The 26,785-nt window shown below is 34.1% G+C and overlaps 1 protein-coding gene across 3 annotated transcripts in view; it reads right to left on the bottom strand.

The window, feature by feature from the left end:
• LOC137814492 (protein SHOOT GRAVITROPISM 6) overlaps window positions 1–26,785 on the bottom strand; it is a 56,357-nt gene that overhangs the window by 25,636 nt on the left and 3,936 nt on the right. For 2 of the 3 annotated variants that reach the window (XM_068617265.1, XM_068617266.1), the window contains exons 7-37: window positions 26,675–26,770; window positions 25,704–25,782; window positions 25,527–25,590; window positions 25,193–25,296; window positions 24,921–25,026; window positions 21,933–22,022; window positions 20,918–20,995; window positions 20,194–20,261; window positions 20,017–20,116; window positions 19,776–19,913; window positions 19,354–19,443; window positions 19,171–19,236; window positions 18,908–19,003; window positions 18,701–18,775; window positions 17,773–17,832; window positions 17,074–17,163; window positions 16,630–16,751; window positions 12,099–12,228; window positions 11,922–12,001; window positions 10,816–10,951; window positions 8,563–8,644; window positions 8,119–8,261; window positions 7,948–8,028; window positions 7,775–7,875; window positions 7,119–7,357; window positions 6,927–7,036; window positions 6,607–6,738; window positions 6,398–6,472; window positions 6,185–6,318; window positions 5,982–6,054; window positions 5,298–5,429 (exon numbers count right to left, since the gene is read on the bottom strand). In XM_068617265.1, the coding sequence (XP_068473366.1) occupies window positions 5,298–5,429; window positions 5,982–6,054; window positions 6,185–6,318; window positions 6,398–6,472; window positions 6,607–6,738; window positions 6,927–7,036; window positions 7,119–7,357; window positions 7,775–7,875; window positions 7,948–8,028; window positions 8,119–8,261; window positions 8,563–8,644; window positions 10,816–10,951; window positions 11,922–12,001; window positions 12,099–12,228; window positions 16,630–16,751; window positions 17,074–17,163; window positions 17,773–17,832; window positions 18,701–18,775; window positions 18,908–19,003; window positions 19,171–19,236; window positions 19,354–19,443; window positions 19,776–19,913; window positions 20,017–20,116; window positions 20,194–20,261; window positions 20,918–20,995; window positions 21,933–22,022; window positions 24,921–25,026; window positions 25,193–25,296; window positions 25,527–25,590; window positions 25,704–25,782; window positions 26,675–26,770 (3,170 nt within the window). Of the gene's footprint in view, window positions 1–5,297; window positions 5,430–5,981; window positions 6,055–6,184; window positions 6,319–6,397; window positions 6,473–6,606; window positions 6,739–6,926; window positions 7,037–7,118; window positions 7,358–7,774; window positions 7,876–7,947; window positions 8,029–8,118; window positions 8,262–8,562; window positions 8,645–10,815; window positions 10,952–11,921; window positions 12,002–12,098; window positions 12,229–16,629; window positions 16,752–17,073; window positions 17,164–17,772; window positions 17,833–18,700; window positions 18,776–18,907; window positions 19,004–19,170; window positions 19,237–19,353; window positions 19,444–19,775; window positions 19,914–20,016; window positions 20,117–20,193; window positions 20,262–20,917; window positions 20,996–21,932; window positions 22,023–24,920; window positions 25,027–25,192; window positions 25,297–25,526; window positions 25,596–25,703; window positions 25,784–26,674; window positions 26,771–26,785 lie in introns of those variants that run through there. The other variant, XM_068617267.1, reaches the window with a different exon arrangement.

Raw genomic sequence — 26,785 nt, 5'->3', positions numbered from 1 at the left:
AATGTTAATTATCATCATAGTTGTGCTGCCACCACCACAATTAAAAATCATATGCAATGCCCTAATCCATAAAATAAATGAGAAAAGAAAAAGTGGGGGTAGACCACAAGCCACTAAGAAAACCTAAAACGAGGAAGTTGAAATCTATCTCCCAAAAAATCAGAATTTAGAAAAGGTATACTATCCTATCATGTATTCCATTTTATATTTCTTAGGACAGATTTGTTAGTGATTTGATTTGTACAGCTTTAAACACCCATTATTTCTGGCTTTCATTACCTATTATTTATTTTCTGAATTAGGTTGTAAAACAGTCTATAAATAGAGACTGTAATCACATTTGTAAGATTTCTAAGAAATATATTTCATCTCTTTCTTTCCACTGTTAGCATTTTTAAAAGCTCAGACAACTAATTCAGAATCACATTTCAACCAATTCCTTGATTCTTGTGTGTTGCTTTGCTAGGTAAATTTGTAACAGATTAAGAAACTCTGAATTCTTGTATCTAAATTTTAATATTTTTTACAGAATGACATCCCAGTGTTGAACAAGTGTTGTATCCAACACCCCTTCTATTAGGGTTTGTATAGCTTAAGAGATAGATAGCAAAGTGCAATGAAATAAAAATGCAAAACTGAAATAACAGTTTATCTGTTATTGGAGGGAGAATAAATCAGGATTCAGGAGACTACTTGTTTACAAAGGTTACTATTGGAGATCCCACATTGATTAGGGATAAGGACATTTCATAATATATAAGTGGGTGCAAACCTCACCTTATCAGCTGATTTTATAAGGATAAATTAAGCTTAAACTTTACTTCTTAATATAGTATCAGAGTCAATTATAGTTTATCATTGCGAGTGTTTGTTGGGCTTATCAGGTCACCCGTTATCGGACCGCTGTCGGACTACCCATAATATATAGTCCAATAGACGAGTTGGAGGGTCTTGGTGTGAGAGGGATGTTGGAGATTCCATATCGACTAAAGATAAGGATATTTCATATTATATAAGTGGGTGGAAACCTCACCTTATAAGCCGGTTTTATAAAGTTGAGTTAGGCTTAAAGTCCACTTCTTAATAATTTTTATTGCATAGTCAGGAGAATTATGCAGTAATTAAGTGCAAATTTCCATTTTATATTTATTAGGACAAATTTGTAAGTGATTTGATTTTCTTTGATTTGTACAACTTTATACAACCATTATTGATCGTGGTAATATCCACCTTCAACCTTCCTTCCCTTTAAAAAATGTGCTTACTTTCCCAACCTATCTAATAACCTCTTGTCTATACATAAGATTATCCAAGATTTAAATTGTGCAGTGACATTTTTTCCTTCCCATTGTGTCCACGGGGAAGACAATTGAACTTGCTAAAGAGCAGGGCGGGTTATATTACTTACAACAGGAAGAAACTAACAAATGTGCTAAACTACAGGCACACACTTCTAGTCTTCAGCAAGAAACTGAATCTTGGTCATCTTCTCAGATATGGCTTCAACACAGCCAAGGGAGCCTTTCAGTAACAAACTAACTATGGTATGTTGAATGGTTTATGGATCGAATTAGATCAATATCAAAATTTGAAGATGAAGTGCACACATGACTCTATTGCACTAACACAATTTCTTGAAAGGGTACGCATATTTAAATTTCTTTATGGATTAAACCCTGAATTTGATCCAATTAGGATTCAGATTTTGGGAATGCAAAATTTCCCTTCTCTCTCAGAGGTTTTTCACATTGTACGAGGGGAAGAAACTCGGAGGTTAGTAATGTTGGACGAGGGCAACTCTGTTGATAGTTCAACTATGGCGACTGGCAAAGGCCCTATAAAAGATTCATTTCCTTCATTTGGAAAGCCTCCCACAAAGGTTAATCGTGAAGATCGTTGGTGCAGTTATTGTAAAAAGACAAGTCATACTAAGGAAAGGTGCTTCAAACTTCATGGAAAGGAGAAGGTCTTGGAACGTATTGGAGGATTCAAAGGTACCACACAAAGGCATGCAAATCAAGCATCATCTGACTCTGAAAGTACGACCTTACCTTTCACTCAAATAGCAGAGGAAGTGCCCTCACTCAGCAAAGAAGAGTTGGAACGTTTAGAGCTCTCATGAACTCTCTTAGTAAGCCTAGCTCTTATTCTTTAACCATGAGCGATAAAAGTTCTAGTTTCTTGTCCTTTAATGCTTCTAGTACTGAGAATATCTGGATTATAGACTCTGGTGCTACTGATCATATGACACCTCATTCCTCTTACTTTTCATCCGACAATGCCTTATCTTATAACCAACATATTACTGTAGCTAATGGTTCCAATAACCGCATTACTGGTCATGGTAATATCCACCTTCAACCTTCCTTCCCTTTAAAAAATGTGCTTCATGTTCCCAACCTATCTAATAACCTCTTGTCTATACATAAGATTACCCAAGATTTAAATTGTGCAGTGACATTTTTTCCTTCCCATTGTGTTTTTCAAGATCTTGCCACGGGGAAGACAATTGGACTTGCTAAAGAGCAGGGCTGGTTATATTACTTACAACAGGAAGAAATTAACAAATGTACTAAACTACAGGCACACACTTCTACTCTTCAGCAAGGCACTGAATCTTGGTCATCTTCTCAGATATGGCTTCATCACAGCCACGGGAGCCTTTCAGTAACAAACTACTATGGTATGTTGAATGGTTTATGGATCGAATTAGATCAATATCAAAATTTGAAGATGAAGTGCACACATGACTCTATTGCACTAACACAATTTCTTGAAAGGGTACGCATATTTAAATTTCTTTCTGGATTAAATCCTGAATTTGATCCAATTAGGATTCAGATTTTGGGAAAGGAAAATTTCCCTTCTCTCTCAGAGGTTTTTCACATTGTACGAGGGAAGAAACTCGGAGGTTAGTAATATTCGACAGGGGCAACTCTGTTGATAGTTCAGCTCTAAGTACTAACAACTCTGGTGATAGTTCAGCTATGGCGACTGGCAAAGGCCCTATAAAAGGTTCATTTCCTTCATTTGGAAAGCCTCCCACAAAGGCTAATCGTGAAGATCGTTGGTGCAGTTATTGTAAAAAGACAGGTCATACTAAGGAAAGGTGCTTCAAACTTCATGGAAAGGAGAAGGTCTTGGAACGTATTGGAGGATTCAAAGGTACCATACAAAGGCATGCTAATCAAGCATCATCTGACTCTGAAAGTACGACCTTACGATTCCCTCAAATAGCAGGGGAGGTGCCCTCACTCAGCAAAGAAGAGTTGGAATGTTTAGAGCTCTCATGAACTCTCTTAGTAAGCCTAGCTCTTGTTCTTTAACCATGAGCGATAAGAGTTCTAGTTTCTTATCATTTAATGCTTCTAGTACTGAGAATATCTGGATTATAGACTCTGGTGCTACTGATCATATGACACCTCATTCCTCTTAATTTTCATCCTACAATGCCTTATTTTATAACCAACATATTACTGTAGCTAATGGTTCTAATACCCGCATTACTGGTCGTGGTAATATCCACCTTCAACCTTCCTTCCCTTTAAAAAATGTGTTTCATGTTCCCAACCTATCTAATAACCTCTTGTCTATACATAAGATTACCCAATATTTAAATTGTGCAGTGACATTTTTTCCTCCCCATTGTGTTTTTCAGGATCTTGCCACGGGGAAGACAATTGGACTTGCTAAAGAGCAGGGCGTGTTATATTACTTACAACAGGAAGAAACTAAAAAATGTGCTAAACTACAGGCACACACTTCTAGTCTTCAGCAAGGCACTGAATCTTGGTCATCTTCTCAGATATGGCTTCAACACTGGCGTCTTGGACATCCTCCTTTTAGTAACCTAAAATCCTTATTTCCTGTTTTATTTACAAAATTATAGCTTGGAAGTCTTTTCATTGTGATGTTTGTCAGTTTGCTAAACACCATAGAACAACTTTTCCTTCGAATAATAATAGAAGTTCAAAACCTTTTGATCTTATTCATTCTGATGTATGGGGACCTTCATCTATTCCTAATATCTCGGGTGCAAAATGGTTTGTTTCATTTATTGATGATTGTATTCACGTTACCTGGATATTCTTTATGAAAGATAAGTCTGAAGTTTTTCACTTGTTTGTAAATTTTTACAAAATGGTTCAAACACAATTTGAAAGTCCAATTAAGAGAATATGTGAACCAGAACCTTTCAAAGTTTCTTCAGGAAAATGGAGTTGTTCATGAATTAACTTGTGTGGACACTCCTCAACAAAGTGGGGTTGCTGAAAGAAAAAATCGTCATATCCTTGAGGTAACTAAAGCTTTACTTTCCAAATGTCTATTTAGCTTATGACCACATTCTATCGTTTTATTCCCATGTTAACTAGTCTTCAGAGTCGTGTCTTTCGTTGTCCAACTTTTGTCCATGTTCATAGCCCGTATCAAGTGAAGTTAGATCCTCGTGCCATCAAATGTGTCTTCATTGGTTATGCCCAACAAAAAAGAGTACAAATGTTATCATCCTCAAAGTCGTGAAGTTTATATTTCCAAAGATGTCACCTTCCATGAAACAGAGTCTTTCTTTGGGAGACCGACACTTTATTAAGGAGAAGTTGGATGATGGTCTTATAGCCACTGAGTACATCCGTCAAGACTACAATTGGAATATATGTTTACTAAAGGACTTCCCACAAAACAATTCAAAGATCTTACTTGCAAGCTGGGAATGATAGATAGACATTCACCAACTTGAGGGGGAGTGTTGCATAATCAGGAGAATTATGCTGTAATTAAGTGCAGATTCCATTTTGTATTTATTAAGACAGATTTGTTAGTGATTTGATTTTATTTGATTTGTACAGCTTTAAACAACCATTATAATTGTCTTTTATTACCTATTATTTATTTCCTTAATTACGTTGTAAAACAGTCTATAAATAGAGACTGTAATCACATACACATCAGAAATACATTTCATCTATTTCTTTCTATTCCTTTCAACTGTTTCTATACTAATAGAGTTTACAAACTCAAATTGGCTAAGAAACTTATTTTTCAATCCCTCACTGTACAGCTTACTCCCATTTAACCACCCAACTAACTGTCTTAACCTCTGACTGTACTTATTTCTGTCATTTACCTGATACCTAACCCCATATCCGTGTAACATAACAGCAACAAATTTTAGAGCCCTGTTTTTCTTCATATCTAATAATTTCTACAAGTAAATCAATTCTTGAATAAAAATCTACAGTGGGCAATCTGTACAAAAGTGGATTAACGAAGTTCATACGGAAAACAATGAGACTTACATAGAATGCATCCTGCATGGGCCATCCTCCACGTAACCTAGATATATCCTTTGTGATTGTATCTCTTCCAGCAGTAGCCAGGACTTCATCAAAAACAGTTTTTGGGCTAGTGTTTTCAGCCAAAGAAGAAATCTTTTTAGCAAGTAAAGGATGAATTTTCCAGTAGTAAAATGACAAACACCAGAAACAATGAAGTAAAATCAGAGAAAAAATATTTTCAGTGAAACCCTAGCTTCTAACACGATGATACCAATACTAAGTATGAGAAATACAAGAGTGATGCAGAAGAAGGAAAAAGTTGATAATATGGGCAAATTCAAGAGTGATCAATTCTCTCCCAGGTCAAAGCTAATTCCTTCCCATCTCACCTCTCAAACTCCCCCAACTTATACGCTCTCTTTTCCCCCATACAATACATGCACACCCACTATGCCAGTGCCAGCTAGGCACTTAGTTAGAATATTCACTCTCCTAAATATTCCCTCTCCTTACACACTTTCGTTATTTTGAAAGGGGATCCATCAGTAAACAGCTTGAAAGCAACATATACTGATTATATATATGATAGAGAAGAACAAACAATACCTTCCCAATAACATAAACGACTACATTGATTCCAACAAGTTAAAATCATGACAAGATATTCAACAAAATACGTCAAATTTAAAAGAATTAAAAGGATACAGCTCCAAGAGTTTCCACACGCAAATGCTTGTCAGTTGCATGCACAACAGCAGAGATCAATGATTGGGTTGTCCTGTAGGCAAAAACATTATGTCATGTCACCATAACCTATGCTCAAATTTACAAGCTCAAAAGACAATATGATATCAACAAAGATGATAGTTCAAGTAACATAGTGTTGGTGTGTACACTATGCTTTAAACCTTGAGATATCAATTTCAGTCAATTCCCCCCCTCTCTTTGTAACAAATTCAACAACAGCTTGAATAGCCCCTTCAGCTGATTGCTTAATCTTATCACATATAGCAACTGAGCAACCGTGCAGTGTAGCAACCATCTGTACACCAGTGCCAACAGAGTTATTAAATATAACTTAGACATGATATATACACACACAGAGAATCAAAGACACTTACCTCCTCTTTTGTCAACAGAATGCAGAGGGAGGAAACAATCCTGTTGAAAACTTCTGATGGATCAATAGAAGTATCCTGCACATATATACAAATATACATGAAAACCAAGTTCTTTGGTCTCCTCTTTTCTGCAACTATAAAATACAAGAAAGATGGAAAAAAAAAGAACAAGAAGTTAGGTAATAAAACAAAGTGGTCAGTGAACTTACATTCCTCAATATGGCTATAACATCCTCAAGAGAAGATAATGCGCTGTATGACAATTCTATAACCTCAGCAGACATAGATGACCCTGCAGGTCTTGGAAGCGAAAGAGAGATGCTAAAGAGTAGATCAAGAATCTGCACAAAAAACAATTAGTTGGACTATTTAAGAACAAGTACGCAATGTCCTCTCTACAGAAGTAAGAACCAGAGAGCATGAACTTTATAGAATATAGACCATATTATATTCCTGAAACTATACAAAATACTGAATAGAGATTGTGCCTTTTTCCTTATAGGAGCACAACTTCTCAGATACCACTTACTTGTGCTGATATTTTTCGGACTTCAGAATTTGGGTCTGCACAACGTGGAAGATACATGATTACCCTATCTCCCAAGCACAAAGATTCTCGACTTGGTAGTACAAACGCAGCTGGTGGTTAATAAGAAAAATTATACTTCATAATATATGAAAGAAGAGCAATTTAAAGGTATCTAATGGAACAAGTATTTACATGGTAGCTTTGAAAAATTCCCAAACAGAGTTCGGTCAATTTGCTTGTTATGTGCACAACTCCCATGGCAGCCCAGTGCACAATACCCACTAACACAAATCATCCGAAACTTTAGAAGCATCTCATGTACAGCAAGGCAACCTCTTTTCCTCTGATACTCAATGGGTGAACAGACAAATTGATCAATTTGCCTCAAGATAAGCATTAGTAGCTCTGCCCGACTTCTTCCATCTTCTCCACTAAATATTAAGTTTTTACTAATTAGTACAAGTAATACAAACTAACTCTACATACACAGGATGATCAAATATGAATGAAAAAAAAACATTAATGACATAAATTGACTGCCAGGTGTGTTCAGAAAGAAAGTGATGAAAGACAAAAGATGATGTTATGTTTATAATGTATGTTTATAATGCACAAGATGCGGCACCAACAACAAATTACAACTGATAGCCCAGGATGGAATTAAAACAGGTCTAACAAAAGAGATACATTTTTATACTTTAAAAGAATATAACAAAGTTCTACAATGATGCATGGTGGATGCACGGTTCTAAGGAAATCAACAAAGTTAAACAATGTTCAAAAGAACAGGTAACATAACAAACCAGAAACTTAAGCAGAATATATAATAAGATTTTAACTTAAATTACCCAGTGAGTAGAATTGCACATAAAAGGGTGATCAAGTTGTCTATAAGGGGATTGACAACATCAACCGGATCATTTGGTATAGCAAAGAACCCCAACGTGGCCTGTCAAATTCATCAGGAAACTCGGATGCTTAAAAGGTAGAATTAAACATAAATCAAATGAAAGCCACATACCTTCATTACATGGTTCCTAGTTTCAAATGTTAGCTTTGGTTCTACAGAGACCAACGTGGTGCAGGCACTAATAGCAAGGGCCTAGATATAAGAAAACACATTAGCAAACTCAAATATTCTCAGCTTTAAATGAGACTATCTTCATCTTAGGCATAACTCAATTTTATATACCTGAGTACGCAATAGGTCATTGTAATCAGCAAAACCATCTTCGTCATCCCGACCCATTAAAGTTAAAATATAATCGAGCAGTTGGTCCCTTCTTTTCAGTGGAAACGGTGAGCCATTTTCAGCAGCATTAATGACAGCATTACCTGCAATAAGTCATAGTCACAATCAATCAAACTAAGGCTGCCATAAAAATAATTCATTAAACAAAAACAAATCATGAATAGCATGATTTCTACAACTACTGTATATGGGACAAAATAACCACAATTTCACAGGTTTACACTTTCTAAAGTAGGTTTTGTAGCAGTCCATTTTTTTGCATAAATTTCCAGTCAAGTGACAAGAAAAACACAGAAGTGTTGATGACAACAATATCAATAGGTAAAAAATCAAAGGGATAACAATGAGAATAAATGATAATTCAATTCTGAAAAGATAATAAACCTAGTAAATCAATTGCTGTGATGACAGCCTGTTTTGCTTTGGGATGACGCACATGAAGAAGTCGTGAAAGCACATTGGTGCCCTGCCCACAAATAAATGAAACAATCTAATCAACTTTCCTCATTACAAACATATGCATTGCAAATAAGCAAAAGAACACATTTACACTCAAACTACACTTACTATTTTGTACTTTCATGCATAATTGCAACAGAAGACTAAACCAGGACAATATTTTTTTTTAAAAACTAGGTTCTGCTACAGACTGGTTCTTTTAATAGCAAAATTTCCTTACAGGTCTAACAAAAAGCAAAATTTCCTTCCTCCTAACAATCTTTTAACAGCCAAGAAGCCTCTTGAGCAAACAATTCAAAAGTAATTAGAGGTGTGCAGATTAGGCCAAAGCAATCAAGGACCACCACAGTTTAAACCCCTATCTTGTGCCTCTCTTGTGCACTTTACTTACTACTTCAGACAAGTCTTCCTCTTGCTTATTTAAAAGTAGCAATTGCTTCATAAAGGCAGAAAATGCACAAACTCAGAAAGTGCAATTCCTTCTAGCACTTATCTTCGGTCTAATGTCCACTGAGCGCTAGATCTTAATGGCACACCAACACATCGATAAATCTATACATATACATATTACATACCTACTTCGCATACAATAACCCAATACTATACAAACTGATTTCAATGGAAACCATTATTGTTAAACTTGTTTCCATCAACAGCAAAACTGTAATCGTATAAATAAACTGTTATTTACTTTTTTGAAAGTTCTTCCAAAAGACATCATCTAAAATACATAATTTTATTGTTCTTAAAGAACTCTTGGAGTAAGAAATAAGAGAAATAGTTGATGATATCATAATGTTTTAGGGTTTCCTAGATGATCTCTTAAAATTTATTCAATACTTTGAATTGTTTCCTTAATTAGAATCTTTGCAATTATAGGCATGTTTTGTTAGAATCTAACTTATCAACGTATCCAATCATGTATATAGGAATAAAATCTTCTATAATAATTTGTATTTGTTGCAATTGCAACCAACTTACATACAACGGACTCCATTGTGCAGTTCATATACACAGCTCTAGCATATCTTTTATTTGTTATTCTTTCTATCAACGTGGTATCATAACCATACCATCTTCTATGACTTGTTACATCACTATTCAGCTGTCAAGTTCCTAAAACAAAAATTCGGGAACTCCATCTAATCACACCTTTGTTTGGCAGTGTTATCAAATCGCGCTCTCTATCAGGTTTTTGCCCTTCCATCTATTGCCCCGCTACCTCCAACAACCCCAATTGCCATTAATCACCTACTTCTCTGACAATCTTCGACTTTGTTAACAACTATTTTGGCAATCTCTGTACATTGTAGATAGATTTTCCAATAGCTGTCATTCAACACCGACAACTTTTCCAGCAACATGCATGCTAGTGGTACTTCTTTCCCATTTATAATCATTCCAGTCATGACCATCTTTTCCACATATGAATCGCATTGGTGGTGACTTTTTGCCACCAACAATCACTTTAGTGGTGAATCTTTTCCTGCTTGAATCATATTAATGTTGACTTTCTTTTTAACCAACATTCACTATGCTGGTAACTCTATTGATTTGTAGTTTTCAAATGTAGAGCCTTGAGTTTGCTTGCTATGAATCTTCACTGAGACTAATGGTCATTTTAGCTACTGGCTAAGCCATCATTCTAGCTATTCTATGAGGACTCACCAACATCTCTAGATTGCTTTTCCAACTACTGAAAGCTTAGTACGCTTCAACTTGGGGATGCTAAAAATAGGATATATTTATAAATTATAATAATACTATTTTAATATATTTTAGAATATCCTACATTATCTCTTAGAATTTATTCTTTTATATTTTATGATTTGTTCTCCTTATATAATTACGATCTTTGTAATTATAGGGGTATCTGATTAGACCAAATTTCGTTAGCATCCCATTAATAGGCTTATCATATCATGTATATAGGAATAAAATCTCTATAGTTATTTGTATTTATTGTAATCAACTTATATAAAATGCACTCTGGAATAGTTTAGTCACATGGTTCCACATCTCTAACATGGTTTTTCTCTCTTTCAACAGTACTTAGTTAAAACTGCATTTAAACAGAACAGAGAATGGTTCCAAATGAAACATAGATTATTCATTAGGTATCTCGTCACAAATAAAGCAAGACAACAAAGTCAAATGCAGAGAAAAAAGATGACCTACAACAAGGGCATTTATTCTGGCTTCAATAACTGTTGATGGGGCATACTTTGCAGCATATCCATACATTAGTGCCAAAGCGGCATGAATGTCATCAGAGTCTTCTGTTCTGAAACTATCAGAGAATAATGACAGTATCCTGCAACAAATAAAAACTACAAATAGATAAGACAAAGTCTGAAACTAAATGAATCTTGAGAAAAGAAAAAGGAAAAAAAAAAACACTCTGAGGAAGTTAAGAAACTGTTGCAATGGTTAAAATGTTAATGTTCAATGAAAGGAGATAAAGATCTATCTCTCTCTAAACTGATATCATGTTCTTATTCAAAACCTACTGTTCAACAAACAAAGTATATATCAACAAAAGGCAACAAATTCTGAATATAAGAGAATCTTAGAAAGGAAAAGAAAAGAAACATTTTAAGAAGACATGAATCATGATAGAAGGGTAGGTAAGAGACTTCAGACAGAATCAGGATTTGGGCTGTATATGAAAGCAAGGGAAAAACACGGGAGACAAGCATGAACGGAGGGAACGTGATAGGGAGATGTGCATCAAGTGATTGAATAAAAAGATTTGGGACTAAAGTAAACCCATTGAAGAGACTAACATCCTATTAGAATTCTATAGTTTCCTTTTTCTGCTACAGGATCTATGTAAATTGATTCATCTGTTTCTGGTGCCCATTTAAATTAATATTAGTGACAGAAATATTCCAGCAATACTATAGTGATATACAAGCATAGTTACTGTTTTCTGACATATTATACAACAAGAAACAATTTCATAACCTATAAATGAAAAACATACTTAAGGTTTTGAATTCCAATGTGAAATATATTGAACTACAAACATCAAAAGAAAACATAAAGGATGGAAAAGAGGATGAAAACAATTCACAAGTGCCGCAGTAAGATGTGAACATCAAAACTTCATCAAAGAACATTTTGAAAAAAAAAACGGAGCAGATTTAAAAAAGAGACAACTATAGTTTGTCAATAAATTATGTTTAATACTCCTATGCAAAATGATTTATGATGTCAGATCAGATAATGAACCAATCCAGAAAAAAAATATATACAGTCAATTCTACAAATCTGGCATAAACCTCTGAAATACGCCTTGTCCAACATTGTCTAAAATGTCCTTCAGCTTGTCCAACACTGTATCCAAATGTGATGCAGCAACCTTAATAAATAGAAAGTAAGTTAAGAAGAAATAGGAAAAGGAAAATGAATCCAATAAGATCAAAATAAATAAACAAAGAAAGAAAAGATTACATTACCAGTCCCATTGCTTTTGCCAATCCAAGTCTATTTGTTGGATTTGCAATGTTTGCCTGCTTGTACATCCAATCTATTTTATCACGGACATAAGCTCTTTCGTTAACCTTTTGAAGCAGAATGCCTAGGCACCTGTGTTCAAGTACAATATCTTTTTCACACTCCTTCCAATTAGATAATGTGAATGGAAACAAATACTATGGTAGATTAGCGTTTAAGCTCAGACTGGGAATAATAAATAAAAACATGAGACATTATAGGTCATTTGCTCATCTGTTTCAGTCACTTCTCATCACACACCTTTAGAACTCTTACAAAGTGGATTTAGACCTAACTCAACTCTACAAAATTGATTTATAAGGTGAGAGTTACTTCCACTTATACACTAATTTTGGCACTATCTCTAGTCGATATGAGGCTTGGGGTTTTTCCCAATACACCCCCTCACATCCAGCATTATTGGGCATGGTACGTGGATAATACAACAAGTGACCCTTTTAATGGATCTCGAATAGACTCTGGTTTACAAAGTGGGTTTATACTTAACTCAACCCAACAAAATCAGCTTAATGGGTGAGGACTACCCCCATTTATATTGTATTTTGACCATATCTCTAATCGATGTGAGACTTGATCTTTTTTCCCAATATGAACACTCTGAAATCAACATGACAATTTTTTTATTATTAGAATGGAACCACTAAGGTAATATATTATGGTGCAAAATGGAATTGATTCCTCATTTGTTCTTATCTTGTTCTCCAATTGTTTTTTTTTAATTAAACATTTGGTGATTTAGAGAATGTAGTGGGTTTCCCCTAAGGCATTTGGACTAGTAGATGACTTGGCAGTGTGCCACCAAGGTAGTGTTCCACCAAGGCAGTATTTATTTTATACTAAATGGCATGTCTTACACAATTTGATAGAGTCTTCATAAGTTATTGGAGTCATACGATGCAGATCAATTGGCAGTGTAGGAACAAGTGACTCACCATATATAGTTGGCCAATATTGGGTGAATGAAGAAGTTTCTCATGCAACTTCCAATACTCATCAGTAGCATGTCCAATGTGGTTGCAATGTTCATATCATGGACGACTCTCAGAATTATTACTCTCTGATGCAAAGGTTGTATTTTCCCCAACAGACAAAATGTCTTCATGTTTATTTTCTAAGGAATATGAACGACCATACATGATACGAAACTCTTAGCAGTGTTTACTAGAGCTTCCAAAATCTTATCACAGGTAGCGACACACCCTTATGGCAAGCCTTACAGACCCAAGGTCATAAAAAAAAGGCCATATAAACCCAGGGTCATAAAAAACGTATTCTGAAATGTAGGAACAAATTCAATTGTTGTAATGAAATGGGATTTGTAGCCCGACCCACTTAACCAACCATAACCTAATTTCGGAAGCTCAAGTTGAATAGTCTGACCCATCCATCTTCTTAAGAGTAACAATATAGTTAGAAAAGATGAGAGAATTTGTTATGCATGTTGATGTGGTGCTAGAAGACATTTTTTGAACTCAGCCTGGAAAAAAAATAATTTGAGAGAAAAATAGGTTGGACCACCAGAAAAACTCCAATGGAGTCGTTACCACATGGTTAAGAGTGCGCAAAGGAGACAACCTGGGTGCAGGTTGGTTGGCCGCTGTGTGCTGCCACACACCAATCAGAGTTACAGGGTTGGGGGAGAGATGCCAAGCTTGAGGGTGTGTGGGTGCGTGATTTGTATTAGTGGTGGTTTATCTCAAAACATTTGTATGGTTAGATGTAGTCGCACAGTTAAATCTGAATATTGTGCTTGCTAAAGCAAACGAAGGATGCCGAAAAACTCATCTAAGATGGCGTCGGAATAGTGCACGCAAACTTGAGAGAGAGGTTTTCCAAAAATTAAATCCTCCAAAAAAAGTGGGTCTACAAAGCCAAAACGGTTTTGGAAAGGCTTTGATACCATGTTAAACTATAGGAAAAAGAAAGACACTAAGTTCCGAAATAGCATAAATGTTTTTATTTATATTAAGAAAACAAAATCAATAGAACACATACGGGGATTTATTATCCTCTAATAATAAAGATATAATACATGAATATATAAAAATGTTCACAATAACATATATAAAATCTAGATATGTCTGATTATTTAGGATCTACTCCTTATTTCTATAATTATAATTTTTAAATTAATTAAGTTTAGAAAGTGGAGCAAATAAAAATCTAATTGATATTTCAATCTCAAAAACATAATTTGATGGACAATATAACGTTTAAAATATAAGTCAATGTTTTTTTATGAATATCATACAACTGAATGCCCAAATTAATTGAAAGTTCATATAGACGATCAAAACATAGTATCAAATAATTAAAGCAATGAATTAGTTAATTTCATATTCTAAATAAAATTACTAAATGTTGTAAGTACAAAAATTTACACATTCTAGGAATTGATTCTGACACATATTGAGAAGGGATTATGCTATGTAACATAAATTTTGATGTACACTAATGGAGTATTAAATAATTTTAAACTAATCCAAGATTTTGTTGATATGACCTATTTGATGAGAACTTTCAATTCAACAATAAATTGGGAAAAAATTATCCCATAAAATGGTGTACATTTCTTCTCCGATCAGTACATACATATAGACATAAATAAATACATTTCTCTCATTCCAACTTGATTTTTAATTTTGCAATCCAAACTCAGTGAGGCCGAGTTTCCTGTGCCTTCTCAACTAACTTGAGTTTCCTTGGGGAAGTGAGGTGAGGCAAGGGAAGTGGGTGAATAACTCCATCATGATAGTATAGCTAGTTTTTGAGTGGGTGCTTATCAGATGATATGAGACCTGGTTGTCCATGTCTCAGAAAAGGCTACTTCTGAAAAGTTCTAACCAACAAGGAAACTGAGTGAGGTATTATCGAGTGAAGTGTCATATAATGAAAGTTCCCGAGATATTAGCTCTCATATCATTTCATAAGCTACCATAGAATGAAAGTGCTATTATAGGAACTAGGGTATTATGGGCTGTCTAAGTCCTACATCAAGTAGTATGGGATGTTTAGTGCAGTATTTTTGTGTTTGACTCCTCACCCTTCATAACTAGCATTTAAGGGTGAGTCCCGAGTACTTGGGTGCTTATCGGATATGAGGGGGAAAATAATCATTTCCAAAGCAACACTAATCCCCTTGGGCGCATAAACCTAAAGCTTTTCAACATGCAGTGTTACAAAAGAAGGTGGGAAAGACAGAACAATGAGGGACAGCAGCAATATAATAAACCAACTGTTAGATATTATGAAATATTATTAGATATTATGAGATATTGTATATATTGTCAGACATTTCTATGTAATGGGCTAAGCCCATATTATTTGTATGTTTTTCTCTCTATATAAACATAACCATATGTGTTCAATATACACAAGGGATTTATCCTATTTCTCTTTTCCTTTATTTTAATACCAACTAAAGGTTCTTTTACATGGATAGATAAGTCATAAGCAACCAATTCAACCACTGCATAAAAACCTAATTCTATAGGAACAACGAAGAGACTGAACCCCCAAACAAACCCCGTACCAGTATATGATGGATAACACCAAAGTTTACTAGCAGTTCAACCACTCAAGGCCAAAGAAACAGATGTATAGAACCAGATGAACAATGGAGTACCGACCTCCCTAGTTCTCCCATGTGTAACAAGTTTTTAAACACTGATTCTGAAGTAAATAAAATAAATAAAGAACTATTAAGAAGTAGACGTTAAGCCTAACTCAACCTCATAACATCAGCTTATGAAGTGAGGTTTGCACCCACTTATATACTGAGAAAGGCTCTAATCTCTAGTCGATGTGGGATCTCCAACACACCCCCTCACGCCGAGAATGATAGCTCGTGTGTGGGACAATATATTATGGGTAGTCCGATAACAGCCTGATAGCGGGTGGCCTGATAAGTCCAACAAACACTCGCTAGGATAGGTATGAAATGGCTCTGATACCAAGTTGAAAGAAATAGATGAAATATATTTATGAGATGTATTTACAAATGTGATTACAGTCTCAATTTATAGACTGTTTACAACCTAATTAAGGAAAAAAATAATAGGTAATAAAAGCAAGAAATAATAGGTAATTAGAGCTATAAAAATCAAATCAAATCACTAAAAGATATCAAATTTTTCCTGATAAATAGAGAATGAAATTTGCACTTAATTACGGAATAATTATCTCCTAATTATGCAACAAGAACCAACCAGGATTTTTTACTGAAATAGAAAACTAAAAAAAAAAAAAGCACTGGATTTAACAGACAAACCATGATGAATCATTAGCTACTAATTTCAAATTCTGTAGTGAACCTAAATACTACCAGTACAAATACAATTTCATTTGCCTTATTTTGTATAGATAATATAAACTGTAAAGCAAGCAACTTCTCAAGTAACGCAAAGCAATATTTAACATATGTTTCTATTCCGTTTACAAAAAAAAAAACACTTTATGTTAGAGCATTGATACCGGTGCAGAAGCGCAGTGTGTTGATCATCAGAGGCATAAAGTTCATAATGTCTGGCAAAAACATTTCCAAAAGACATAACCCAATCAGCATCTTGGATCACATCCAAAGATTCTGCAAGAAACTGCAACCAAAAAATAGAGATGATACATTAACTTTGATTAACCACAATTTATATACTGATCCATCCTCGTGCTTTTTCTCAACAATACCAATTTGAAACATGTTTGATCACTTAAGTAGAACTATCATTTTACAGTTCACAATGAACCTAGTTGAAAAAATATTTCAGTTGCAAACAAACTAAATACTCCACCAACTTGGAAAAAAAATAGCTCATGCATTGATCCAAAAGTTCGACTCCATGACAAGTACTTTTTACAAATTATAGAACTATTATACAGTTGAGGGGAGGGTAGGATGTTAAACAAGTCATTCACACTCACATTGATTATCATGTCATCCCAAGTGTCTTGATACGACGGATCCTGTTTCAAGTCCTCTGTATCGCTAACATATGCCTTCATCTTTGGAATCTAGAGCTTACCAAATACAGAAATTAATTACACTTTGGTCTATAATAACCATCCTGAAATTGTAAGTTGTAATGTAACTGATTCAAAATAGCATATTACAATAAACTATATTGGTTATTTCAAAATATTCAAAATAGCATATTACACTTTGGTCTATAATAACCATCCTGTAATTGTAAAGTATGTGAAGCTTTTTGGTTATTTATCAATAACAAACAGAAGTGTAAAGACACATTAGATAAAAAATTATGAACTGCAATACTGTTTTCTTCATCTAAAAAATTTTACAAGATCAGAAAGCCAAGCATAGCAAAAAAATTTATGACCCAAGATTCTCAGAATACCTGAACTGAATGACTTCACTGAAGAAGGAGGCTTATATAGGCTTATTACAACAAATACACATAAATAGAAAAGTTTTGTTTCCTCTAAATCGAACGTGGCCTGCCTATAAATACAATACTTGCTTATAAACTATATATAATAATTAGAAAAATATTTGATTATGATTTCAACAAGATGCACAATTAAGATACGAAAGGTAAAGAAATTCACAAAGAACTGAAGATTTAAATTGGATAAGATATAAATTTTAGCAAAAAATGTTACCTCCTCTTGCCAAAACAAATTAATATCTTTTGGGAATAGAGGTGCCAAAAGACATAGAACCTGCAAAAAATGTTTACTTATATGTCATTCAATGAAATGTGTGCAACTAAATTTGAAAAAAAAAATAGCTAGTGAATGACACCATCAACCAACAAAAAAAAAATCATCAAATATACTAAAATAACATTCCAGATAGTTTGAGCGACCATTCCAAAGAGTTGAGACTTGGCTTCAATCCAATGGCACTCTTATTGTGACACACAAATTACATAAAGGACCACCTTAACATCCTTGAAGCAAAACCTATCTCTTCTTCTATTAATCCTTTACTTCAAAATGCAAAAAATGGATCCAAAAAAGACTTAAGATCTGGTTTATGTGCTCTCCAACCATCAATGTTTGTCTAGAAAAGATGAAGGTATTATTGTATAAAAAAGGATAGACAAGGTTGTGGGACATTTGTATCCACATGATGATGGTGTTTGGCTTCTTGATTTGGCAAAGTTCACTGTTAAGGAACCAAACTTGGAAACTATGTGTTTTTTGAATGATGGTAACAGAGGAGATGAGAATGATACATTAGCATTAGACAGTAATTTAGCGAAGCTTCTAAAGTGTAGGCTATTATATAGAGTCAATTCTTGTTTTAAGTTCTACTAAAGATGTTTTCATTGATACAGTTCGTTATCAGAGAAAAATGTAGCACCTAATAGCATTAAGGAAACTATTCAACAAACATGTTAACTTCTTTAGGTTTTAGTCCAAAATTAATAGAATTTATTTTTTGGTCTATGGATTGGTAAATGTTAGTATATACAGCATTGTAAAATTACAAAAAATCATGCTGAAGGCCAGTTATGTGACAATACATCAAAGAATAATTCAAAAAGAAATATTATGAAGATATTAAGGGATGTCATGATCTCACTGTCAAAATTTGGGTGGCCAATTGCTCCCTTGCCAGCGGATTATGCAAAAGCACCACCAAGCGGGCAAGAAGTTCCTATATCAAGCATAAATCATTCAACCAGGTAATATGTGCTGATATAGCAAACAGTGATTCTTTATTAACAATTGAAGGTACAAGTAATTATAAATATAAAAAAAAAAATCAAAAGTATTAATATTATCATACCTCAGCAGTTGGTATATCAGGACGAGTTTTACAATCACTCAACATATCATTGCTAAAGGACCTATGACGCCACAATTCTGAGATACACCTGCACACCTGTAAAGTAGTAATGATGTCATTTGCCAAAGAAAACTTTCTGCATTGACAAAACTTCAATTTTGCAGTGCATTTATATTTCCATACAATTTGAAAATCATACAATGGATGGATAAAATTAATCATGCATCTGAAAATCAAGTTGAAATTCCCTACAGAACTTTTACCGTGGCCACAGCACCAGTGTAGGTTCGTGGAATAATCATCCTCAACAGAAAAGGCCAAAGAATATGCTGTACAATCCAATATCAATTTAAAATATTTTTTTGGTTAAATTAGCAAATAGAGAATTAAAAGAACCACAAAGCAAGTGAAAAAAAATTATCAATAAGGACAAAAATAAAATTTACCTCCATTTCAGGAATCGTAATAGTTACCAAAAGCAGACCTTTTTCACAAACTGCTCTTAACTCACTGGGAGTAACCGCTCCAATTTTCATCTAAGAAGGATTATGAAAACTTAGGTGTCTATGATAAATAATAAATGTATCATAGAAGAGAGGGGAAAATAACTACAACAATCAACATTCAATTGAAAGATGAACAAGAGACTAGAAAGCTCAAAACAACAGAGGCTTCCAATCATATCAAATCAACATAGGAAAGTTTCCTTAAAACACTGGAACAAAGAGGACTACTATATCCAATAAAATAAGAAGTACACACATAGTTTGGTATTAAGCTCCAATTATTTTATTAAAAATTCATAAGAATTCATGGCAATTCAAAGATATGCATTTTTTTGCTTTGAGGGAAGGAGGAGAGGAGGTACCTCTTTTCTCTTATTTGGTATCTTCTCAAGATCACTCCGATTTTGATCAGTTATAGCACAATGGCGTACAAGATATTCAATGAACAACTCTCCAGACGAACCAACCAAGTAACAGTGAGAAGCCATAACCACAATTAACTATAAACAAATGAGGGAAGACTAAGAAGCCAAAATATATTGAACTTTTAGTGAAAGATGGCATTGTCTCATTTAAATATTAAAAAAACAACAGAGGACTTACCTCAGATAGTGTCTTTCGAACAGCTAAATTCTGCTCCTCGTGCAAGGACTTTACAGCTTCGACTAGTAGAGATATTTTACTATGCCAAGCTTCCGACAGCCTTAAAATAAGAATTGCAGGTTACCTTACACTTAATAATTATGAATAATTATCATCAGGAATAGAGGAGGCAGAAACCTTGGCAAAAGATGCTTCAAAATGCAAAGAGCACCAAAAGTCAATGGTTCTTCCCTCAGTCTGCATTTCTGGAACCGCAGGTACAATATAGACATGCATAATTTGTAAATATTAACAAAAAAAAGTATATTCTTCAACTTGGAAATGGAAGAAAATAGATAGGGAAACCAAGGAATAAAAAATACTGACAATAAAATGCCCCCTTGGACTGAACATGCTAACAACAATTAAAATTTAAAGGTTAAAATATTTTTTGGTCACCATATTTTAAAATGTTGGTTTTTAGTCCTTGTAAGAATTTTCTCAGGTTTCAATCCCCATATTTTGATAGAAAAATGTTTTTAATCCCTGATGAGCAACTAAAACCACATTACTTTTGATAGCCGTATGGACTAGAATGTTAGTTTTACTCACTAAACACATGTTTCTATAAAAATGTAGGTACTATTTTGAAATATTTTTTATGGACAAAAAAAACAAACTATATACACCCTAAACTGATGTTTGGTATGTTTTGGCCTCAACTTTAATTGGTAAGGTTTAATAATTATAACCTAATGTTTTATTTGTTGACTTTATCTATCCTCTGCTATTATATATTCCTCTTTTATCCTTAGTAAATTTCTTTTTTAATCAACAAGAGAGGGGGCAAAAGAAAAATTATTTTGTCAAGAATTAACACCACACAGAATTACAAGCAATCTATCTATTTTTATGAACTTACATTTACAAGGAACAAAAACAAATCATCTGGATACACCAAGCCGACTGTCAGAAAGCAATGCTGAACCTCATTATACATCTGCGATGCATAATTGAATAAATTAAATGTTTAACTCTTTTACTCTGTATAATGGAAAACGAAAAGCTATTCTAAATTGATATCATCAATGAGTAAACAAAGATGCATCCACCCTTAAATTTTAGTAGGTTAAGATTATGAAACACTTCAAATTCAAGGAGTATACATCTGAACCATTATTAACTTTAGTGATAACTTCACATTACAGGAGACCCTTATCTAAAAGAAAATCAATGAAAGAGAAAGTACTAGCACAAAGCCAAAGGAAAACCTCCAATGACATTCACAAAAAACATGATCAAAATGGAGAATTATCAATCTCAAAAGACTCTCCAGAGTCCAAACCCATTCCATTCCATGCATCAAAGAGGACCATTAAAAGTTCACAGAATCTAATCTAGATAAGGCTCCCTTAAAACGAGCAAGTAAGGGTGTAGCCACTCACTCTTGGTTTTAATCTAAAACACATTGTGCCCTTAATCCAATAAAAAATTTATGCGTAGATACACCATCCCTAACCCGGAGGTGCTTTAATTATAACCCTTAAGGAAGTGAAAGAATATGTCTTAAAATCAGGGACAAGTTATTCAGGATAACACACTAACATCGAATTCTAGAAAAATATACCAACCCCACCGAAAAAGAACATTTTTACAACATCATAATGACAAATTGCACTGACCTACCCAGCCACTATAAGCCCACATTGCAAAGGCACCCAAAAAAAATTTAACTAATTATTATGCCTCCAATTGGAACTGAACTCCAAGAAACAAAAGTAACATAACAAATAGACGCTAAAAAGAACTAAATTCAAAGCATAAAAGTCGAGATGGTAAAAAAAGGAATAAAGCTAGACCTTCGCAGCAACAGGTGCTGCAGTAGTTTTAATATTCAAATAACTTAAAATTCCAACCAATGAAATCGATGGTATTACCTTTAGTCCCAAAGAGAAATCTGATTGGTCTTTGCTGTCATTATTGATAGAAATCACAGGTAGAAGTGTTGATAAAACAAGAGTCAAATCCTGCAGCCAATGATTTTATTTCATTTCTCAAGTGATAAAATTCCAGCAAGATACAGATAAAACAACTGTATACACAAAGGGACAATCTAGACTGGAGACATTTACGTAGCATCTTAATTTGCACAGTACCAACCTCACAAGATACAGGACAAGTTTACAATATATATGAAATTAAGAAATTATTAGAGAGCAGAAGAACATGGCAGAGGTATTGAACAGCATACAAATTTATGGAAAACCTCCAGCATCATGAAGGAAAATTTGGGAAAGAAACAAGAGCAAGGGGGTGATCAAATTATAGTTAGAGCATGAAAGATGTATCCTCTTTACCTAGGACACTTCCACTTCATGTCTGTTGTTTGAAGGAATTATTGCAGCAAAACATTATTTTATTTAAGAAATTGCAACAAGCTCCATGGTGTATCCAAATTGTACCTGAAGTACCCCTCTATACTAGTATAAAATTATATAGTATGTACAAATACAGCAAAACTTTGGATAAGTCCATGATTTAGAGAGAATTGAGATAGTGTTGCACTTGCATATATACATCATTGAAATAGTGATTCTTAAAGCATGGAGAAGAAGAAAAAAAAAAGAAATGTGTCTGATGTTTTTAGGGACAATAAATCTTGACCACCAGTTTCTAAAAGCTGTTGCACAGTCAACCATACAGCACGCCAATTAGGGTTCAATAGCAACCTCTGAAATGGTTCACTATTGGACAAAAACAGTGAAGGATGAATTCTAAGTTTTTCATTACCAGATTTAGATTGTGTTTGCATAGAATGAGTATTAGGAGGTCTACAAAGAAACTAGGATCCAATAGGTATGATTGTAGGGGTGGAAGCAAGTGATGACTGAGTGACCGACATATTTTCTGTATTGGTAGACTGTGATAGAACAAATAATGGTTCAGTTGGAGAGAAGAGATTAGGTGTAAGACGGAAATACTGAGAATTGGTAGGAACAAGAGCAACAGATTGAGCAAAAAGATCAAAATAAGGAAATCCGATCTCATTAAAGAGAACATCTTTTGATGTGTAAATTTGACCCAATTATGACAAACATAGATAGCCTTTATGAGAGGTAGAATAGCCCAAGAAAACACATTCAGAAGTGGGTTTTAAGCCTAATTCAACCTCATAAAACCAGATTTTAAGGTGAGGTTTGCACTCACTTATATACTATGAAATGTCTTAATCTCTAGTCGATGTTGGATCTCCAACACAGCCCCTCATGCCGAGAGTGACAGCTCGTGCATGGGACAATATATTTATGGATGGTCTGATAGCGGCCCAATAGCGGGTGGTCTGATAAGCCCAACAAACTAGAATAGACTTTAAATGGCTCTGATGTCATATTGAGAAGTAGATTTTTAAGCTTAACTCAACCTCATAAAACCGGCTTATAAGGTGAGGTTTGCATTCACTCGATGCGGGATCTCCAACACATAGATAGTCTAGGTAGAATGCCCAAGAAAACACATTCTTGTGATCAGAATCTAATTTGTGACATTAGTAAGTTTTTGGTAATTGAAGGGACATGTAACAATTGTCAAAGTATAGAGAGAATTTAGGATTAGTAATGATTTGAAACATGAAGAACCAGAACCATGAACTTTCAGACTTTCATCATTACCAATATAATCTACTCAAGCCCTTCAAAGTAGCTAAACTATTGTATATTTTGTAGTTCTCTTGTCACAAGGAAGGAGGCTCCTGGATCGGGTATCTAGTTGAAGTTACCTTGTCTTGGGATGATGAATTGGCTATCATGGCACTTGGGATAACGTAATTAGCCGATGTTAAGTTCTAGCAATAGTGGGATTAACCCGGGCGTTTGATTTAGAAGCGGGCTGAGACTGATTAGTAAAGTGCGGCAACAGTTGACACGTAGTCGGATCATATAGAACAAGAGATTCATTAGGTTGATAGGATGAATTACGATAGTAACAAATATTACATATTTGAGGCAAATCTGACATTGGAAGTTAGCAAACAGATCACCGCAGCCACAAACACCTAGGTCAAAAAAAGATACGCAACCAAAATTTCAATAAGAAGAACTGGTGCTATCCTACAAGCTTGAAAAGCTTGGATTTACATATGATTGTGATTAGTTTACCGAAGAAGGGAATGTTTTCTTCTAAAACCGATTATTACGGGATTCATGGACAAGAGCTTCAACTTCCGTTATTGGAGGTGTTTCAAACTTACTTTCAATAACAAAAATAATTGAAGCATATTCATGCATTTCAAGAATAGCGTCAACATATTCATCATGTTAGATGGGACATCCAATTCAAGCAAGTTCATCAACAATGGACTTAATCTCTCCCAAGAACTCACACATAGTCTTGTTGTAAAGAGAGGTGACACGTAGATTGGTGTGAAGATGTCTAGCACACACCTTGGTTTGGGCCAAGAAGTGATCATGAATTAGTTCCCAAACATGATACGAACAACTCCAAGAACATGAGACAAGATTGACTTTCAAAGCATTGATTGAAGCAAAGAAAGCAAGATTTGATTTTGCACTTCCCATTCTTCATATATGCTAGATTTATAGTTCCAAAAGCACAATCATCATGGAAAGAAAGCGCGGAAGCATAATTGGATTTACAACAAATCAATGAAGTCTATGTGACTTTATGACAAGTTCAACTTGTTACAAATGAAAATAATTGGAATCATCAAGTTTTTCAGATATAGAATTGGGAAAAACCAATGTGTAGATGTTCATATTACACCTTAAAGTATCATGGTGACTCTCCCATCATCTAAATGATATGAAAACAAATTGTTAATGTTTGATTGAAAATTACCACATAACCAAAAGTATGATTAAAAAGAATTCAACATACCATTTTAAACCAGAACATTATAGCATTCATACCTCAAAATCAAGCATAGGAGGGCCACTTTCAGACAGTAAAGAGGCATTTAACAGATTGTGGAGACTACATGTAGCCAAAAAAGCTATATCTTGATCCTTTTTATACCTGCCATCAGAAGGGATGAATATGAATCCATCTGATAATACTAGTCGATATTTTAAGTATCTTCCATATTCTGATCTAGTGAGAATTACTCGTTAAATAAGAAAAAAACTAATTAAATACGAACAATAGAGAACTAAAATATAAATGCTTTGAAGACCAATCTTACAAGTCCAATATTGTAGGGATAAGCCTTGGTAGGGCAGTCTTTAACTGAGCTCGTGTTATGAGGCCTACCATCTGCCCCAGTGCGTCTACAGATGCCACACGAACCTAAAACCAAATAAGTTTACATAAGACAGATCAACAACAATCAAGTGAAAAAATCACAAATTATACACTAAAATACTCATCTACTGTTAATAATCTACAGACAAACAAAACATGTTCAGAAACTCAACTTTTATAGATGTATCAGCAAAAAAAAAAAAGATCCAGAAAATAATAGATACTAACATAAGGAGTATAATGCAAGAACAAAAATAGAGCAAAATAATAGTGACCTTAAGGTCTCTCGAAGCTGCCCAAACTCTCAACAAAAGCTCAAAAGCAGAATTTAGAAATGACCTGCACTACATAGAGAATTAGAGATATTTCTCACCTTCAGATAAGAAATAAAGGGAAGGGAACATGATTTGCTGAATCAGAAAATAAACTACAAGACTATATATTGATCTCACATGACATCACCATCTTGAGGAAAATGTGAAGGAAAGTCTATACTATATTGCCAAGAAGCTTGACACCAACACTTAAATGCTGCAAACAATGACAAATTATGAGTTAAGTGGATCAGATTGTCAGTAACAATAAACACCTTTGAGCAAGGTTAGCCAAATATTTTCTTCCCACATTTGCCTACCATCAAAAAATGAGAGCATAAGTTGAGGGTACAGCTATAGAAAAGGGTCATAATTAACTCAAATCTACACAAAAAATAACTTATATTTCATTATTTAAATATTTGTAAATGCAAGGGTATATTTGTAAACATACATTTCACACCTTTTAAACAAATTAAAAAATCTCTCACAACCATCACATTACTTACAAACTATAATAAATTTTCCTTACAAATCTCCTCTAACATATCTCAATCCAAACACACTCACTTTCTTCACACTTTCCTCTCAAATCCTCACACATTCACTCCCCAATCCAAACACAACTTAAGTCTAGTATGTATATCTAGATATTAATAAAGAATCCTAAAACATAATAAAAATATAATTTCAATTCCGTCCAAATTAAGAGCATACTTAATGGACATTACTAAAATGAAATAAAAAAAATTATAAATCATTGTCATCATAAATCACTTCCAATTATTTACAAATAAGAATAGTATTATTAATCTCATTTGGTTCTTGAAATTGAAATCACTCATAAAGAGGACAATCACCATTTTTTATTCACCAATGAGCAATGCTTCCATGGCTCCATATTATACATGCTTATAAATAACCAACGTACTTGTATTGGATTTTTTCACAAAAAAATTATATTGACCAATAGGTATCAATGAAGTATCCAAGAGTATCAATATTGGTTACATATGTGTGAAGCTAATTAAAGTATCAAATGCTTCATAAAATACACCAAAGATAGAAGAAACATATCCATAAACAAAGAAACAGAAGAATTGATGTACCATTTGCAAAAATAGGGCGATGCATTTCCCGTACATTTCCAAGAATTGGCAAAATTCGTGAAAGTACACCTTTCCAACGTGGAATGAACTGCATGGCTGTATCAGATTCAT

This window comes from Phaseolus vulgaris, chromosome 1 (assembly GCF_000499845.2).
Source record: "Phaseolus vulgaris cultivar G19833 chromosome 1, P. vulgaris v2.0, whole genome shotgun sequence".
NCBI lineage: Eukaryota > Viridiplantae > Streptophyta > Magnoliopsida > Fabales > Fabaceae > Phaseolus > Phaseolus vulgaris.
The sequence above is the reverse complement of the archived record's forward strand: the minus strand, read 5'-3'. Positions and strand labels throughout refer to the sequence as shown.